Here is a 19,793-nt window from a genome sequence, read left to right on the forward strand (position 1 = left end):
CCAAAGGATATGTCTCACATGAATGACATAGGTCCCACATGAAGGGTATATGTCCCATATGATAAGGGCAATGACATATAATAGGTTAAATGAATAGACATATATATGGATTAACTTAAAAGTAATTAGCTTATGAATTAATGACATTTTTATGGCTAGAAGTTTGAAGGGTATTCCTATATATATATATATATATATTAGTTATTGTTATGAGAAGTAGTTGTAAGGGTAAGCAAACATCAAGCTAAGTTAAGGAAAAGAGAGTTAAAGAAAAGAAAGGAAAAGTTAAGTTCATAAGCTCTAAGGTTTAGCTGAATGTTGATGTTGATTGCAAGGTAAAGGAAAGAAAGAAGAAAGGCATATAGGAAATTGTCCTCTCTCTGTCTCTGCTCTCTGATCATTAGGAAATCTCATAAATCTGTTGAAGGAAAGAAAGAGACCGAGGAAAAGTGGGAAAAACGATTTTTATAACTTCTCCGGGTGTACTTCTCGGTTAATTTGGCATGGCTGATTCTGATATGTGAAGTTTATAGTTTATGATTTATTTATTTTCCGCATAAAAGTTATTAATATGAAGTTCATGATAATTGAAGATCTGTTGATTGTTATTCATAAAAGATTTCTAACAAAATAACATATTAGTAGTGAGTCCATTGAACGATCAGGAGATAATTAGAGTCAATATTTTACTTGCTACCTCATCAAGGCATTGGGAGCTCACACATATTATTAAAGAGAATAGAGAATTCAAGCTTTGAATGTAAAATTATGACAATTTGAATAACATATATTAACTCATTTTTAAAATTTTAAAATCTTAGAACGTAATTTTTGAAAACATAATTTAGAACCGTACCTAAGAAAGACAATTAGAACAAAAGAGATTTGTTTATTTAGGTGATGAGATTGGAGCACATATAATGTTTTATCAAATATAACACTAGACATGTAAAAATAGGACATTATAATAATTAGAAATTTTCATTTGATTACATGAGCTAGAGGATAAAATGAAAATGAAAAAACTTCAAATTTTGCCGTTCATCAATCCCACTTTCTTGGAAAGGAAATGGCTGCGTTCAAAGTGAGTTTGAAGGAAGTAGAACTCAAAACAATTTATAAAGCGTAAAAAAGAAATTAGCGGTTCGATCTGTTCGTCTATATATATACATATATATATATATATATATATATATATATATGAGCACATTGAGTTTGCTTTGGCTTTAGTTGATAGATAGAAGCATCGAGTCAAAAAGAAAATGGGGTAGGAAAGCTTCCCCGAATCATTAGGGCGACCCCTCCCATCTGTTTATTTTAATTATTTTGTGTTTTGTCTTCTGTCACATCCAAACGTCCAACCTGCTTTTCTGCAATCAGTTTATCTTCACACCTCGGCATTAGGAATATATATATATATATATATATATATATATATATATATATATATATATATAACACTGTATGGCTTCAATGAATGCATGCAAGACGTGCATTGACATTTGTTGCTGCGGGACCAACTAAAGATTATATGACTTATCAAGTTTTTAATAAAATTTTGACAAACTGTCAACTGCAAACATCATAAAATCTTTTCTTATTTACTTTTACAATCAAATATAGCTAGGGTTATATTTGACTGATTATGTGTGTCTATATGTATATAGTAGTCTTGTTCTAACTCTAATTATTATTCTCTAACTCTTGATGAGTTGATGTGAAGGATTAGAATAGGTTGAGAAACTCCTTGATAGTTTATGGGAGACCAAACTTACCTTCGATGCTTAAGTCGGTGTTCGAGATAGAGTATAATTGTCATTACTTGTAGTGTTAGTGTAAAAAAATTTTCTTGCCCTTTTTCCTAACCTCTTCATAGACTTATTACTCAAAGGAAGTCACTCCTTCATGTTAGACCTATAATATAATTGATATCATTTATAGTTTTAGTATGAAAAATACTTAGGACCCATTTAGTCATTGAAAATATTTTTTATTTTTAAATTTTTAGTTTTTTAAAGAATTATAAAAAAATAGTTTATTTTTTTATTTTTTTAAGGTTTATATTAAAAGGATAGATAATAAAGAGTTTGTTTGAATATGCAAAATAATTTTTTATTTTTAGTTTTAGATTTTAAAATAATCACAAAAAAAAAAAATACAACTTGTTCCTTAAATTTCAAATTTTATATAAGGTAATATTTGAAATCATGAATTTTGGGGTTAAAATTTGGATTTGTGTGGCTTTAGAAGAAACTCTATGTATAATCCATACAAATTAAAGTTTAAGATACAAACTTTATGCTCTCATAAGTAAAAGTTAGAAATCCCTAAATAATATAAAGATATTTTTTAGATTTTCTCCATAAATTTGAAAAATTAGAAAATAAGATGATATTTTTATAAATATTGAAAAGTTCAAAATAAAAAATAAAACTATTTTCACAAGCAATTAAATGATGTCTAAAATATTTATTATTATTTATTTATTTCATAAAAATTAACCTTTTTAAAAAAAAATTTAGAAAACTAAAAATAAAAAATACAAATTATTTTTCAAAACTAAATGGACCCTTATATTTCCTTTCCCTAGCCTTCTCAGAGACTCATTCGAAAGAAATTTACGTTCCATAAATTCCTCTTAAAATTATTAAAAAAAAAAAAAAGTTAATTACTCTTAAAGTATTATATGAAGATTACAACTTAGGCCTTTGTGAAAAGTTGAGGAGTGTCCTTTTAGAAGTAGGGATGAGGACCTATTTTGATTTTTTATCTTAGAGAAGTGCAATAGTTATATCATTTATAATTGAAAGAGGGGAATGGCGTGCAATTGAAAGGGTGCAGTTAGGCTGAATTAATTATTTTATAATAAAAAAAATGCTTGCTGATGTGTAATAATACTCTTCTTTTTTTGAATCATTAAAGCTACAAGCTATTAGGTTAAGTTCATCTATGTCATCCATATTAAGCGATTGTGATGGCAGCAGCTCGAATCATGTCACCTCCTAACCAAACAAACTTGTTTTCTTCTTCTTCGTTTACTTTCTTTTTTAAAAAAAATAATATTAGAGAAAAAAATCCCAACTTGCAATTTTTTCATAGTAATGTTATTATTTATTAGCCCGTCGATCTATATGACACACAAAATAATGCAATAGATAGGTTCCACTTTTATTTTACTCTTCGTAATACTGTCGTATGGGTTGTGATGGTAAATTTTTTTCATCTTTTTCATCATTTTTATCACTATTTAATTAAAAAAAATATTATTAATGGGCATTGATATGAGGGGAATAATTTTTTTTATTAATGTGCATTTGACTTAATTGGACAAACTATTCACAAATTATTACACCTCATCACTAGTAAAAAATAATTTAGTTTTAAATTTTTAAGAGCTCTCAAATTACCACTTTATATTTTAGTTTTTAAATGTTTTAATGAAAATTAGAAATGTTTTTCTTTTTATTTTTTACCCTTGCCATATAAATGTTAAAAATATAAAAAATAAAAAATATTTCGTAATTATATAAAAATAAATAATAAATGAAAAAAATTATTTTTCATAAGCAAACACTTTAATAATAGTGGATATTATAATAAAATATTCTCAACCATAACTATAAATATCTTATCTTGTGAGTTTCAAGATATAATGGACACTTAGACATCAGGATTAAATTTCACTTAAAAAGTGAAAGGTAGTGGTTAGATGGGTAGGCCCAATAATTAGGGTATTTTTCTGTTAAATGGGCTAAAAAGGTTATGGGTTTGGGCTTGGGTCGCCCCATTTACTTTGATCAAATCACATATATAATTTGACCATATGGAGGGTCACACAAATTATTTCTTGCAACTATTAGATATTCAACATAGGCCCACGATGACACGGATTCAATTGACAAGCCTTGACTAGGTGGCGATGCAGTGTGAGTCTTGCATTGCATCACCCAAAAGGCCTATGGCTGATGATATAGCCCATATTGTTAAACATTTTCTTTAGATCTTAGGATCTTAATATAGAAAGCCTCGGAGTTTCGGGTTTGAAATACATGATATCTTTGAATCCTAAGATTTGCGCGTCATTCGTATGCACCTCCAGTACAAGCTCAGTTGGAATTTGACCGTGTGATATCTTTGAATTTTCAGATTTTTTTGTCATTTAATTATGCACAAGGATGATATATTTAATTTGGTACCACTGAATTCTTCAATCATGTATTTAATTGGGCTTGATAAAGTATCAATGCATTATGTATGTGATCAAGCTTGGGTTTTCCATCAGAAAGGTACAAAAAAAAGTTTACCTTCTGGAGTCTCTTGGGGTTTCCACTCTACATTCCTGCTATTTCTGTTTATTTTCTCATTGACCAAACACATCAATAAAACAATGATTCCTCAATGCACGAAAGAGATTCCTGATGTCTAACAATCTGTATAGATAAAATGAAACAATAATTTTGAGGCGGCCTCCACTCTTGTAGCCTAAGATTCTAAAATAAAAAAAGAAAATATACACAAACACCTTCGCTCTTGTACACCCACCAATTGCCTCATACTGTGAATTCATTCCTCGTCCACTGAAAAATCGGGTTCATCTGGCTTCTGCAATGAGCTAACACCGCCAGTATCCGAACCCAAATGCTTGCTACCACCCCTCCTGCTTGCTGCATATGCCGCAAAGCCTGAATCTGGTTGGGCCATAGCCGCGTCTGATAGTTTGAACGATGGATTCTTCCTCGCCTGCAGCATAGCAGCACCCTTCCGTTTTTTGTGACGGCGCCACGCTGCTTGTATGAAACAGGCAGCCCATGTTCGCCATTGGTGTGAATAAAACCGGAACTTGTGCCTGAGCTGCTTGCTGTGTAGTCTCCGGAACTGTGAAGCTACAAACTTCAAGTCCTCTGCTCTGAGAGCAAATGCCTCTACTTCAGAAATGGCCTTCACTGTGCGAGTGGATGATGGAAGGATGATACTTGGGCGTGGCTCGAGAGCCCATGTAAGAAGTTCTTCCCCACAGAAGTCACCAGGGCCAATGCGGCACGAGTTGAAGAACCCTGTGCGACCGCCATTTGTCGTGTATGAATCAAGGTGGCCGCGGATTATGAAGAGCATTTCGTTGACAGGGTCACCTTCGCGCACTAGGAACGTGCCTTCAGTGCATAAAGCCGGTTTAAGCCTCTCGCATATTGCGTCCAGCATCCGCTCGTCCATTTGATCAAAAAGAGGAACCTGATTTTTCATAGAGAAAAAGAATCACATCAGAAGTAAATTTTGCATTGCTATAAACCCTGGCTATAAATTATAAATGGTATATTTCCTTAATCTTGAGTAATGCTTTTTTCCACAATGCAATCAGCTAGAAGTCTAGAATCAACTTCTGACCAAGTCTTTCTGATGATTCTAATTATAATCTTGTATCTATTAATAAATTGGATTTGTTGATCTGATAGAGAAAAAAGTTGCGGAAAGTTTCATACTGGGAATGAGAGTAAAAATATTAAGAACCTAAAATGTTAATGACTTACTCGTCGAACAAGATCAAGGCAAAGGTGGCGCTTTATGTCTCTACGGAGATCCATAGGAAGCCCTTTGAGGAGCGATTCCTCATCAACTCCTCGAGTAGCCACCCACTTATATTGATCATATTTCCGTACTGACTGCTTTAGTTCTGGAGGTAGCTGCCGGTGACGCATCCATTGTTCTGTGTCTGTCCTCTTGATTCTCCATTCTTCTAATCGAACTGTTGTGGATTGTAGGTATGTCTGCCAGAGAATTTGTCATCAGCATATCAGTATATATATAATCACATTAACATTAAAAATCAAACCATGGCAATTGAAACCTTTTGGGGCCTCCTGAAAGCAATTTCAAAGGATAAATGACATGTAACAGCACTACATAAGGGGTTCTTATATGTGAAAAAATAATAGAAACAACAGAACATGTGGAAAATGTAGTGGTAAATTAATGATGTGAGAGACAGAGCATGCTTTCAAAGTGCTCATCATATTTTGAAGTCCCTAACCCTAAAAAATATTTTTTTCCCATGAGCCAAAACACAATTTTGGAACACCATGCCTAGAAGTTTGAAACTCAAAAATAGTAACTGGTCCAGAGGATCTTGAGAGGGACATACCTGCATATTCCCAATGAGCAAAGCAAAAAGAACCAACCCAAGAGTAGCAATTACAATGGCGAAAATGATTTCGCTAATGTATGTGCTCGTGGAAAGACCTTGTCCTAAAGAGCTGGACATCATAAAATATATAATAAAAAAATTAGAATTAAGACAATAAAAGATCATGCTTCACTCCTAGAGAAATTAAAACAGCAGCATTGGAATTAAAGAAGTAAAACAGCATGCATGCTTCGCTCCTAGATGGTCAGTTGGATGTCCCATAGGAATGTGATTGTCATATTATGGTAAGAGCAATGAGATGGAAGAGATCTTCTTCTACATTGTCATAAAGAGAGATCCTATGATTTTGTAAATTTACAACCATATGCAGTTTGAATGATGATTGTAGTATTATTTATCATTCAACTTCTCAGTAGCTAAACAAAACAATAAGGTTACCATGTCTAGTGTAATCTCATATTTAAAAGCATCACACGCATTTATAGAGATTTCAAACACTTGCTTCAATCCTTTCAAATGAAATAACCAGATGAAAATTGAACCATACGAATGAAATCTTAGAGAGGAAAAAAAAGAGTATTGAAACAAAAATTAAATCATCCTACACTGCTTTTGTCAATAAAAATCATATTAAAATTAAAAATGAAATCTTTAAATCCAATAAATGATACTAAAAAGAGTGAGGAGTGTAATTGTTTTCATAGAAGTGGACCCTTTGGATTTTTGAAGAACAGAAGACAATGAATTTTTCAGTACAATGGGACAATCAAATACTTAATGTAAACAGGTTATTAGAAAGAAGTTTTACCTCAAGTTCTTCAAGCCCCACCAAAGACAGTAAAAGTACTTGTTGAAGAACCCTGAGGATGTGACGCCGTATGTCGATGCATCACCAAATATACCAAATTCATAAAATCCACTGCTTGGATCACATAGATTTGTGACATTACTGGATTGGATCCATGCTTCCCTATGGGAGTCATTTACCCTGTCACAATCGAAGAACCCATCCCAGCAAGTCGACTTATCAGCATCACACACTGCTCTCCAGCAAGCTTCTTGTCTCTCTACTGACAGAAGGTACCAGCAAGCTCCTAAAACCTTTCAAAACAAAAATAAAAAATTACATAGGTAGAAGACTATGTGCTTTTGACATGAAAACGATATCCTCATTCGGTTATCCACGAGATGGAATGGAAAACCATAAAACCATTAAATCTTGCAAAAAAAAAAAAGAACAGTTCAAATTTTCTTTCTTGTCAAAATGGAGAAGTTGTATCTACTTGAGCCATCATTAACAGAAATGAAATACTTGGGAACCAAAATGAAATGAAAAAGACAAGCTTGGTTAGATGAAAAATTATGATCATGTGGCAAACAGGAAAGAAAACAGCAAGCACTATGCCATTGGCCATTGTTCCCTAGTGCAGGAAAAATAGGGCAGCTCAGTTAACAATAGTAACCATGGAAAATTTATTATACTAAGAAACAAGTTCGAATGTGCCGTTAGATGCTTACATGGCTTGCCAACATATAGAGTACAAGGTTATAAGCAGCCCCAGCCCATGCTGTTACTGTAATAACCCCAGAGGCCTTGACAATCTGGGCTGAGAGTGGAAAAATAAGAAAAAGTCTCGGAAGGTACTGAAATATGACAATGAATCGGAGCACATTCTTTGTGTTTGTCATTGTCGAGCCACTTAAATTCGGAATAGTAGCCCAAATTAACACCTAAATTAAAACAGAAGTCAAAAATTAATTAGCAACAGATCAAGTATAGGATAAAGCACAAAAAAGTTTGAATTGAAAGAAAAACTTGTTTTGCATACTTGAGGAAGTGGCAGGGCTGCAATAAGGTCAATCCAAAATCCCTTGCGCAGGTACCTTAATGCAATCTTTGAAGGGTCTATGACAAGCTCTCCTCTCCCAAATACCCGAGAAGAAGGCGCAATATAAGCAGTGCGAAACCGAACAAAAATCTGAATTATGTAAAACACATCGGCTATTGATCGAATTACTGTGAGGATAACTTCAAGGGGCATTCCAATATCTATGCACGCATCCATCTTGACCATTGGCAAGTAAAGGAAGAGAGGATCTACGAACAAAGACACTAAACATGCCACTAGGAAAAGCTTGTTCCATCGACGAATGGATTGTCCCCGAGGATCCAATATCCTTTTGTTCACTGTCTTATAGTCCTCAGAGAAGACTCTTGACAAAACTTTAGCCCTCAAAGATCTTCCGGTCCTCTCAGGCACCATTATATCCGGCTTCTTGGTGCTTGGTTTGTGTATCCGGGATCCATCAATTTTGTACTTAACCTTAAATACGCCATCTCCATTCATTATTGGCAACTTGGACAACTCAATATCTTCTTGAAACCTAAAAATGTTGATGCCAATGTCAATTACACATGCTTACAAATGCAAAAAACAAAGTAATGAACACAAACCCAAAGTTGCAAAAGGGCAAATTCATGGGAAACAGCCAATCACAGATTCTACTTCAAACCAGAGTAGAAAATGAAGAAGATGGAGAGGACATACCTTACAGATCTTGATTTGTCATCAGCCATGACTCAAATCACAGAAATCCCACGTTGGCTAAAATTAAAGGATTTTAATCTGTGGAAAATTTGACATAGAAAATTGCAAGCATCAGGCCCTGAATCCCAGAGAAATGACTAGTGGAGAGTTGTAAACCAGAACATGTAGTAGAAAAGACAGTTCCGTGACTTTCTTGCGGCAACGGCAACAATCATGTGAATGGGGTAAAAAAAAGACATGATCAGAACGGAGATGAAGCTTTAAAGACACTCCCACCTTTCTAGGCCAAAAGGGTGCGGCAAACATGTGATCAATCTGTATGACATTTTTGGCATACCTTGAAACCATTTTCTATTCTCATCCCTCATCTAAAAAACTTTCTTACTCTTAAATTTCCAGTTTCAGTTTTTTTCACAAAACAATTCAATATCACGAATTACCCTTTACCATATAAATCCAACCATAAATATTTGAGAGAGAGAGAGAGAGAGGGACTTACAGACATACATGTAGTCATGAAAACAGTGGTTTCCTTCTGCTGTTCTGCCCTCTCTTCCTCTTTCAACACCAAAAGCAGAATTCCACACCTGCTCCCTGTGCACAGGGGAATTCATTCGCCAACGAAAGAGAGTTGGAAAACAGAGGAATCCGCCAAACAGCGGGATTGAAAGAATCAAGGAAAAGAAAGAGATATAAGACAAAAAAAAAGGCCGAAATTGGCGTGCAAAACATGTCCCAGAATCAGTCTTGTTCTCTGGGCACTGCCCTGTTGAGCCCTTTTGCTTTATTAACGCATAGTTTCTCTACATACATGATGCATGGGTCTAAAATATTCAATTGTCAATATGACAGAAAGACAAATCTGTACCAGAGAAGTTTCTCAGATGGAAATTCACGCATGGAACAGGACAGGATGCTTCTTTCCTATTTTGATATTTTCCCACTGTCTTCCTTTTTTTTTTTTTTTTTTTTTTCTGCTGTGTGCGTCTAGTGGGAAAGAGTTGACTTACGTTAGTTTGATGCTATTACCAATGGCATTCGGACACTTGTCAACTTGTAATTTGTTATTTTTTCCTGATTAGTAAATTATTTTAATTTTTTATTTTCTTCTTGTTAAAGGCCGCGCAGAATGAGCAAAGGTCGCCGCGAGTGATGATGCTTTGACAACAAAGCAGGAGAGGGGCCCCCGGATGGAGATGGTGGGTCAAGTTCGGTAAATCTATCGTGCATCAGAATCAGATTGGTTTAAAAAACAACTTTAACTTTAGTAAAAATGTGTGCTTTGCAAAAGGTTTTTTATTTTTACCGCAGTAAAATTTTATTACAACTAAAATAATTATATCATCTTTGGGCGTACAAATTTTGAAATTTAGACTAAATTTAGACTTAGACCTTATTTGGATCAAGAAAGAAAAAAAGAAAACTAAATTTTTACTATATTTTCTCTATGTACCAAATACTACTAAAACTAATTTTTTGTTTTAAAATGGTTAAAAATTAAGAAAAATCAAACGTAAATAATTTGAAAAATCATATTTTCATTCATTTGATTTGGTATGTTTTTTTTATTTTCTTTCTTACTTTTCTTGATAACTGAACATGAAGAAGTAGATTCTTTCGTATTTTCCTTTCCTTTTCTTAAGGTTTTTCAATCTCCAAACAAACCCTTAAAGTTGTGTGAATTTGAATAAAATTTAATATAAAATTGTACATTTTATTCAAATTCAGGCAAATTCAAATCCAAAGTCTCACTTTATGACGCAGTCATAGGGTTAGAGATCTATTTATAAGGCAACCATTCAATTTTAAACCGCAATTTTAAGAAAATAATGAGTGAATTATGTAGATAATGGGAAGACTATGGATTTATGGGTTTTTAAAAAAAATATTAGTTAACTAAATTGCTAACTAATGATGATTTTGTTTTAATTTAAATTTGTAGAAAGATATTTTTACAATAATGATGGTAAAGGTATAAACCGAACACTATGTTTGATTTTAGAATTAATAGTATAGACATATGTAAATATATGTTTGTTAAATAAAGTTCTGGTTTGATTTATATTTTTTTATCTTAAAAGTTTCATGAAAAAATATACGGTGTGAAAGTGTTATATCCGTCACATTAGAATCATTAAAGTCTCTTAACCTATCAAGTCAAAGAATCGTAACAATCATTTAGGATATATTTAATTGTAGAAAATTGTGTCCATTTTTTATTTTTTTGGAGGGGCACTTTTCCATATCTTTATTTGAGTATATACTTAATTTTGTTTGTTAAAATACCTAGACTTTATTTATTTTCTTCTTGCGATTAATGCTTTTTGGATTGCATTTGGCCTCTTCGGAGCAGTTTATTTTTTAAAAAAAAAAAAAATTAGGTCCAATGCATTTGAGAAAATTTCTTTTCAAGATTTTAAAATATAAAAAAAAAATTTAAACATTTACTATAAGAATTATAGCTTTTTTAAAATTTTTGAATGTACATTATATTTACTTTTAACTTTTTAATAAATACTAATAAGATTCATGTAATGCATGAGATATCATTATTTTTTTTTTCAATTTATAAGTAAATTTATATGAAAAAAATTAGTATTAATTTAAATTAATAATGTAAAAGTCGCCGAGGTGATAATGTTTAAATGGACGAACGATATAATACTGAAAGATAAATTAAGAAATGAATACTTTCACAATAGTTAGGTATAACTCCTATAAAAAATAAGGGAAATGGTTTGGGTACTTGTAACGTAGGTTAGATAGTTTGCCAATGAGAAAGAGCGAGTTAATTATTGTGGGATAGTGAAAGGGGTAGGGGTAGACCTAAAATAATTTGGAAAGAGATAGTGAATAAGGATTTAATAGTCCTAAATTTGTCAAAGGAAATTATTTATAATTATAAATTGACAGAAAATAATTCATATATTTTGTATAGAGATTTTCTATTTTTTTTTTTAACAAAGACAATGTGTAAGTGTTGATGGCTTAAAATTTTAAGAAACTGAACGGCCACTTGACCATAAGATGTATTAAAATAATTGTTCTATTTTATTTTTCATTTTTCAATGTGTTGACCATTTTTGTATTTTCCTTAAATAAGGCAACTTGGGAACATATTTATATGACATAATTTGACAACAGTTCAATTACAGCTTTAGGACATTAATAGTCTTGATTTTTTTTAGAATTTTAAAAATTTATACAAGTACTATTTTTTTCAAGCTTACAATATTTATAAAAAAAAATAATTGACTTTTAAATTTTATACCCAAATATTGAAAAACTAAAATAAGGTGATATGTTTGTAATTATTTGAAAATTTCAAAATAAAAATGAATATTATTTCTGAAAAAAATACAGAATTGGTTTTTTAAAAAATAAAATTGAGATGGAATTTTTATCATTTTTGAAAATTTTAACATGAATTTAAGACAACTAAAAAAATAAGGTAATATTTTATAGTTATTTAATCATTAAATCAAATTATTTTTATAACCAAATAAGATGTTATATTTTTAAAAATAGCTTTAACTAATTTACCTATGGTCTTATCATCAAACTTTTTTCATCAAAATAGTATTAAAATACTCTTGGCTCTTTAGTACATAATATATACGTTAAAAAATATTTTTAAAAAATTGAAAGTTAGCGTTAGTGGCAAATGAATATTTTTAAGACTTATTAGTATGAATATATAAAACCGTCTATAATATTTTGTCTTTATTATTTGATTTCCATTTTGACTATATATTAGTTTTGGTGTATTCTCAAGAGGGTGGTGAATTGGAGTTTTAAAATTTATTCTTAAGTTAAATCAAATGTTAGCAGTATATCACAACTTAGGGTCTTTCTATGCAATCACAAACGCACAAATAAATATAATATGCGGAAATTTAAATTATGTGCATCACTCACTATATAACATACACGTGCAGGAATATAAAATACGAAAATATAAACAGACACACGATATGTTATCGGGATTCGGCCAATATTGCCTACATCCCCACCTCTAACTCGCAAACGCGAGAATTCCACTAATGGTCACTTAATGGGTGGAGCGGCACCGGTTACAACCAGGTCAATTCAAGGGGTTGACCTCAACTAACACACTTTACCAGGATGACGCACCTCGCTTTCCTAACCGGGTCTAAACTAGTCCAAGACTATTCAACAGGGCTAGTCTCTGAAATACCACAGTACGAATTTACGTACATGGAAATGTGTTTCTCAACTAAGCAGGTATGTACTACAATACGCACAGTATACTCAATCAACCACACATCAACAATATAGAAAATGTAAGTTCAGTGAAGTGAATATATATGCAAATAACACTCAACAAGATATGATCACAATAATGTTCAAGAGTGTTCTAAACAAGTTATATTTTTGAAACAAGTTAAAATCAAATCTCAATGTTTAATCAGAGTTTCAAAAATACTTAATCAAATACTCAAACTAACTCAAAATATTTTCCTTCAATATAATGAGCTCAAGAATAATTTGAAAAATATTATAACTTGTAGAAAATATTTTTGCACAACAAAATCAAACTATAAGAATCTTTGCAATGACAATACAAAGATCCTTAAACTTGTTAGTTTATCCCAACACAACAAAATCAAACTGCGCCTTACCCAGCATGACCTAATTCCTCCTAGATCCCCTATCATCACCCGCTTCCACACCTCATCCTCTCGGCCACGTATCTTCACCGATGGAACAATTCCTTACCCCCCTCGTCACTGCCTCACCACTAAAGCCATTTCTCCCGACGCTCCCCTTAGCTTCTCCACTGCTTCCAAGCTTCCCGCATGGTGTTCTGCCATGGATGAAGAATACAATGCTTTGGTTCAAAAAAACACTTGGACCTTAGTTCCCCCTGACCCCTATTCTAACATTCTTGGTTGCAAATGGATTTATCAAACAAAATACAACTCCGATGGCTCCATTCACCGCCAGAAAGTTCACCTGGTCGCCAAAGGTTTCCATCCACAAAAAGGTGTTGACTACCACGACACCTTTAGCCCGGTCATCAAAGCTCCCACTATCCGGTTGATCCTCTCGCTCGCTATTGCTCAGCGCTGGTCTCTGCGACAAATTGACATTCAAAATGCCTTTCGTCACGGTGATCTAACTGAAACTGTCTACATGCAACAACCTCAAGGGTTTATTGATCCTGTCCATCCGCACTATGTTTGCAAGTTGCAAAAGGCTCTATATGGCCTTAAACAGACCCCAAGGGCATGGTTTACTCAGCTGAGTTCGTGGCTTCTCGCATATGGCTTCACTGCCTCCAAGGCTGACCCGTCTCTATTCTTCCTCACCAATGATAATATCAAAATCTACTTGCTCGTGTATGTAGATGACATTGTTATCACCTCTTTCCATGACACTGCAACGAAATCCTTAATTGCTACCCTCAGTCAAGCGTTCCCTGTCAAAGACCTTGGCCGGTTGTCCTACTTTCTAAGCTTGGAGGTTACTTATCTAGAGGATGGTGTGCTTCTCACTTAGCGTAAATACATCACGGACTTGCTCCATCGCAGCCATATGTCCACTGCCAAATCTGTCTCCTCACCCATGGCCGCTTCCTTAAAATTGTCCTCCTCTGACTCGCCCCCCTTTGACGATCCAATACTCTTCAGAAGTATTGTTGGCGCACTTCAGTACTTATCTCACACACGGCCAGAAATCAATTTTTCCGTAAACAAGGTTTGTCAATTCATGCACAATCCCAAAGCTTCTCACTAGAGTGTTGTAAAAAGAATTATGTGCTAACTCCAGGGCACCATTAATAATGGCATGTTCTTCCCCTTCACATCCTCCTTAACCATTCACACTTACTCTGATGCTGATTGGGCAGGATGCCCTAATGACAGAAAATCAACTGGCGGTTACTGCATTTTTCTTGGCAAACACTTGATTTCTTGGAGCTCCAAAAAGCAAAAAACTGTTGCTCGTTCAAGCACAGAGGCTGAATACAACTCCATTGTCATTGCTGCTGCCGAAACAATCTGGCTACAAACAATTCTCCGTGAACTTCATATTCCTCTCTCTCACCGCCCCCACTTTATGGTGTGATAACATTGGAGCCACCTACCTTGCCGCTAACCCAATCTTTCACTCCCAAACAAAACACATGGACATCGATTTTCACTTTGTCCGTGACTGCGTAGCAGCTCAATCTCTGAAAATCTCGTTTCTTAGCTCAAATGATCAAATTGCGGATATCTTCACCAAACCACTGGCCTTCGACACATTCTTTCGACTTCAATCAAGTCTCCATGTTCGTGGTACACCATTGGACTCGAGGGGGCGTATCAGCACTGCTCATACCAATACCTGCACATCCCTGTAACAATCCAATATTCCCTTATGTAACAGTAGGGGAACTTCTCTCCTTTTTTGTCTTTATCCTCAACTGTGTAACAACTTTTGATTCTTCTCTTTGTATAAATACATTGCATACATCAATACAAAATGTGGAAAAAGTAAGTCTAAGCTAATGCCTATTTTGACATTATCTACTAGTATAAAGTGGATTGATTGGGGTGATTGATCCTCAGCAGCAAGTCTTGATTGGGGTTATCCGAAGTGGTCATGGTCAAAGACAAGAATCCTTCCGATTTCTTATAGACAACGCCAACTGTTAAGGTCAAAAATTGGCTAGAGAACGTGGTATGATTTCTGACCATGGTCACTTGCAAGGAATTAAACAAGAGAGACTTGGAGGACCCAGGGTGTACTCTGGGGGATTGTCCGATGTTGAAGTCAAGGAGTGTAGGAGGAAAGGGTATTGCAATAGTAAGAATAAATGAGAATAAGATCAGATGAGATGATCCACTTCTTTCCGAAGTGCCCACTTTTATAGTAGTGGGGGGTGGGGGCGGGGGGGCATGCCTATTTTAAATTCAATATTTATGGGTCACTTATTTTGATGGTACGAAATTAAAATTAAAATTATAAATATTTATATTAGAGAATAATTGTGATTTCTTAATTTTGGTCATTGATTAATATAGGATATTAATCTTGACTATATCCTACAACTTGCATTGGCTCATGTGACGACAGCTCCCCTTTTATCAAGTGTGAAAATAAGTGTACGAAATTGATAAATCAATTGTAATATTTTAATGGAGTTGTGATTATCAATTTAGTTTCAATTTGATTAAATTAAAAATTGTAGCTTAATTATTAATTTTAAATAAGACTGAACCAAATACAATGGACTGCACCCCTACCTATGCTTGCTGATTGGGTATCCTCACAAATGGCGGTGATGCACTTTAGTAATCCAAATCATGGGAAAGCTAGTTTGAGATAACGACATTTTTGAATAAGGTGGATTTTTATTAGGCCTAATCCGACAGTGCCAGCGAGATATCGACCCAATGCTATTGCTAGCTAGATCCAATTGTGCCTCCCTTCTCTGCTCCAAAAGCATGGGAGCCACAGATCTTGACACGTAGCATCGCTGAATTGGCAACATGGGGCTCGTCGGAAGGATGACGTCATCGGAGACCAAATCCTATTTCAGCATTCATTGGGTGACAGCCATGAGAAATCTGTAATTTGAATGACAAACTAAGTGGGACCCAAGTGATTTCAGGAGCTCCTGTCACACCAGCCTCCACTGTGACCGAAAAATTATAGGGTCACCAACTCTTCACGTGGCTGTATGTTTGATTGGATAGAATCAGTTGAGTTTATTATTATACCCTTCTGAGTTTAATGAAATACACCTACTAATTTCTTTGGGGAATATCTTAAATTTGAATTTTCCTAAATTTAACCATTAAACTATTCCAAAAAGATTGAAAGAAAAACTTTAGTGTTCAAAGTGACAAAAATTATAATAACAATTTTATGCTTTATTATGTGTACATGAAAAATGAAATTTCACATGTGCCAAATTTCAAAATTAAATGGCCAACTCTCTTTTTATCTTTACCCATTACCCATAACCCATTCAATATAGGAAGGTCTATAGTGCGTCATTATCATTACCTATTCAATAAAGAAAGATCTATAACTGTCCCTTGGTATAAGCTCAGATGATAAAAACCTGCGTCAGACGATCTTAGAGAAAAGTGAAGTCTGAGGTTCGAACCCTACCATCCGCAGCGCACATCCGCAATTTATGTCCTACGTGTTGGTCAATGACACAACAGGAGTAAGCGTGAAATTAGTCTGGTGTGTAAGTGTTAAAATCCCAAGTATTATTGTAAATAATTAATAAATTAGGAAAGTTGATAAATGTGGGGGATTTGATATTATTTGGTAAGGAGATTATTTCCTTGTTTAGAATAGGGAATTGTATTATATAGAGATTGGGATGTATACATGAAGAATCAATTCAATAGAATTCATAAAACTTCCGCTTACATGGTATCAGAGTTAGGATTTCTCAACCTTAACTGACTATGGCCAACAACACCGTCAATAGTAGAGGGTCAACCTTGTCTGCAAATATCGACGGCGACTCAGAGGCCACTTCTATTGGGGGTTCAAATGGACTTGACAACATATCCTTTCCACTGTCAACGGAGAAATTAAACGGAAAAATTTTTCTTGAGTGGGCTCAATCCATAAAATTGGTGATTGAAGGAAAAGGGAGGCTAGACTATCTTACCGACGAATGGAGGAAACCCGACTCTACCGACGTGGTTGCCTTGCAAAAATGGAGGTCCGAAAACTCCATGGTCACCGCCTAGCTCATCAACTCAATGAAGCCGTCACTTGGGAAAATCTACCTGTTCTTGCCGACGGCGAAGGATGTTTGGGACGTTGTTCGTTAGATGTATTCCGACGTCGAGAGTTACTCGCAAATCTTCGAAATCAAGACCCGACTATGGCAGATGAGGCAAGGGGAGAGAGGCGTTACTGAGTACTTCATGGAGATGACCCATCTCTGGCAGGAACTCAACTTAAGCACCGACGAGGAGTGGGAGTGCTCTGGCAATAGCACACGATACCGAAGGAGGCTTGAGAGCGAAAGGGTCTTCGAGTTTCTTGCCAGCCTGAACCGGGATTTGGACAACGTGAGGGGACGCATCCTTGGCCGACGACCTCTTCCCTCAACCCAAGAGGTATTCGCAAAAGTGAGAAGGGAGGAAAGCAAAAGGCGCGTAATGCTGAGGCCCCAAAATGACCCTGTCGAGTTGGACCTACCCATATCTGCCCCAAATCTAAATGGGCACACTAATGGGCCTGATGTCTTGGCCCTTGTATCAAAAGGCCCAGGGGATCTAGCCAACGACCACAAAAAAGGTAAATTATGGTGCGAACATTGCCGAAAAACAGGTCATTCAAAAGATACTTGCTGGGAAATTCATAAAAAATTGACAGATTGGAAGCCAAGACAATACCAAAAAAATCTTGGGTACCAGACTAGCACTAATAGGTCAACTGAAAAATTACAAGGAGAAAAAATCAATACCTCTTCAAGTAGTGCATTCAGTCCTGAACAATTAGACCAGCTGTACAAAATGATTTCGTCAATTCAAACATCGGGTGAGTCTTCTGGTTCCCTGGCTCACCGAGGTAATTATCTGACAGCTTTCAATACTACATCCTATTACAAATCTCCATGGATAATTGACTCGGGTGCATCTAATCATATGACTGGTTCTTATCAATGTTTTTCATCCTACTCACCATATGTTGGGAATTTGAGAGTAAAAATTCTAGATGGCTCTCTCTCACCAATTGCTGGTAAAGGAAGTATTCGCATATCTAACTCGATTATTTTACATTCAGTCCTACATGTTCCCACATTGTCTTGCAATCTGTTATCCATAAGTCAATTAACAAAAGACTCAAATTGTTCTGCTAAATTTGTTTCATTTCATTGTGTTTTTCAGGACCTATCATCGGGGAAGACGATTGGCACTGCTAAGGCGCATGAGGGACTCTACTACTTTGAGGAGGCAAGCTTGAGCGAACTATGTAATACTGCAATTTGTGATTCAGTATCTATTTCTAAAGATAGTGAACTTTTGTTATGGCATGCAAGAATGGGTCATCCCAATTTTCAATATTTAAAACATTTGTTTCCGTCTATTTGTTCAAATAAAAGGTCTCCTGAGTTTCAATGTGAAGTGTGTGAGCTTGCCAAACACCGTTGTACTTCCTTCCCATCATCCATATACAAACTATCTCGGCCATTTACTATGATTCATAGTGATTTGTGGGGTCCCTCACGTTCACTCAATCGCATTAATACAAAATGGTTCGTTACGTTTATTGATGACCATACTCGCCTTTGTTGGGTTTACTTACTGAAAGATAAAATTGAAGTCCACTCCATTTTCATCAGTTTTCATTCCATGATTTATACACAATTCCAGACTACAATCCAAATTTTACGTATTGATAATGGTACGGAATACTTTAATACTATTCTGGGAACCTATCTTCAAGAAAATGGGATTGTTCATTAGAGTTCTTTTGTGGATACCCCTCAACAAAACGGGGTGGCTGAACGGAAAAATAGACATATACTTGAAGTAGCTCGGGCGTTAATGTTCACTCCTAACATGAAAAACTATTTTTGGGGCGATGCCATCTTAACAGTCACACATCTCATTAATCGAATGTCGAGTTGAGTACTTTCCTTTGTCACTCCTCTTTAGAAATTCCAGGAACATTTTCCTACCTCTTGTCTTCCATCCAATCTTCTGCTCGAAATCTTTGGTTGTACTATGTTTGTTCATGTTCATGCACACAACCGGGACAAATTGGATCCATGTGCCGTTAAATGTGTCTTCCTTGGTTATTCCCTTACTCAGAAAGGCTACAAATGTTAGCTGTTTGTTAGTCTTGACGTTACTTTCTTTGAAACCACTCCTTATTTTCCAAAGCCCTATCTTCAGGGGGAGACATCGAGTGAAGATCGGCTCTTTGACTTCTTTACTGTTAATTCTGCGTCATCTAAACTCGTACCACCTATTGAGCCTTCTGTTGCTTCATTCCCTGACCCATCTATCGAGCCTTCCATTGCATCAATTCCAGACCTGCCAAACACAACAGAACACTTAACCTCAGGGGGAGATACAGGAAAGCAAAATAATGCAGATATATTTGTTTACTCA

General features: G+C 34.9%; 1 protein-coding gene across 2 annotated transcripts; it reads right to left on the reverse strand.

Moving 5' to 3' along the window:
- Positions 1-4,380: 4,380 nt before the first annotated feature.
- LOC131149629 (protein CNGC15b) lies at positions 4,381-9,535 on the reverse strand. Of its 2 annotated transcripts, none has more exons than XM_058100250.1 (8): positions 9,188-9,535; positions 8,689-8,766; positions 7,969-8,524; positions 7,658-7,870; positions 6,948-7,240; positions 6,137-6,248; positions 5,526-5,762; positions 4,381-5,229 (listed from the first exon to the last, which is right to left on the reverse strand). In XM_058100250.1, the coding sequence occupies exons 2-8, from the start codon at positions 8,715-8,717 to the stop codon at positions 4,564-4,566; spliced, it is 2,106 nt and encodes a 701-aa protein (XP_057956233.1). In that variant the 5' UTR covers positions 8,718-8,766; positions 9,188-9,535; the 3' UTR covers positions 4,381-4,563. The 2 variants fall into 2 exon arrangements, with proteins under 2 accessions (XP_057956233.1, XP_057956232.1); XM_058100249.1 differs by having other exon boundaries at positions 9,196-9,469.
- Between the last annotated feature and the right edge of the window lie 10,258 nt (positions 9,536-19,793).

Source organism: Malania oleifera, chromosome 2 (genome assembly GCF_029873635.1).
Source record: "Malania oleifera isolate guangnan ecotype guangnan chromosome 2, ASM2987363v1, whole genome shotgun sequence".
Lineage (NCBI taxonomy): Eukaryota > Viridiplantae > Streptophyta > Magnoliopsida > Santalales > Ximeniaceae > Malania > Malania oleifera.

Excerpts from the sequence above, each read along its gene's own strand:
- LOC131149629 (XM_058100250.1), bottom strand. The coding sequence starts at position 8,717 with ATGGCTGATGACAAATCAAGATCTGTAAG. Across the intron at positions 8,525-8,688 it reads GACAAATCAAGATCTGTAAG|GTTTCAAGAAGATATTGAGT; the intron begins GTATGTCCTCTC and ends CAACATTTTTAG. Across the intron at positions 7,241-7,657 it reads TCTATATGTTGGCAAGCCAT|GTTTTAGGAGCTTGCTGGTA; the intron begins GTAAGCATCTAA and ends TTGTTTTGAAAG.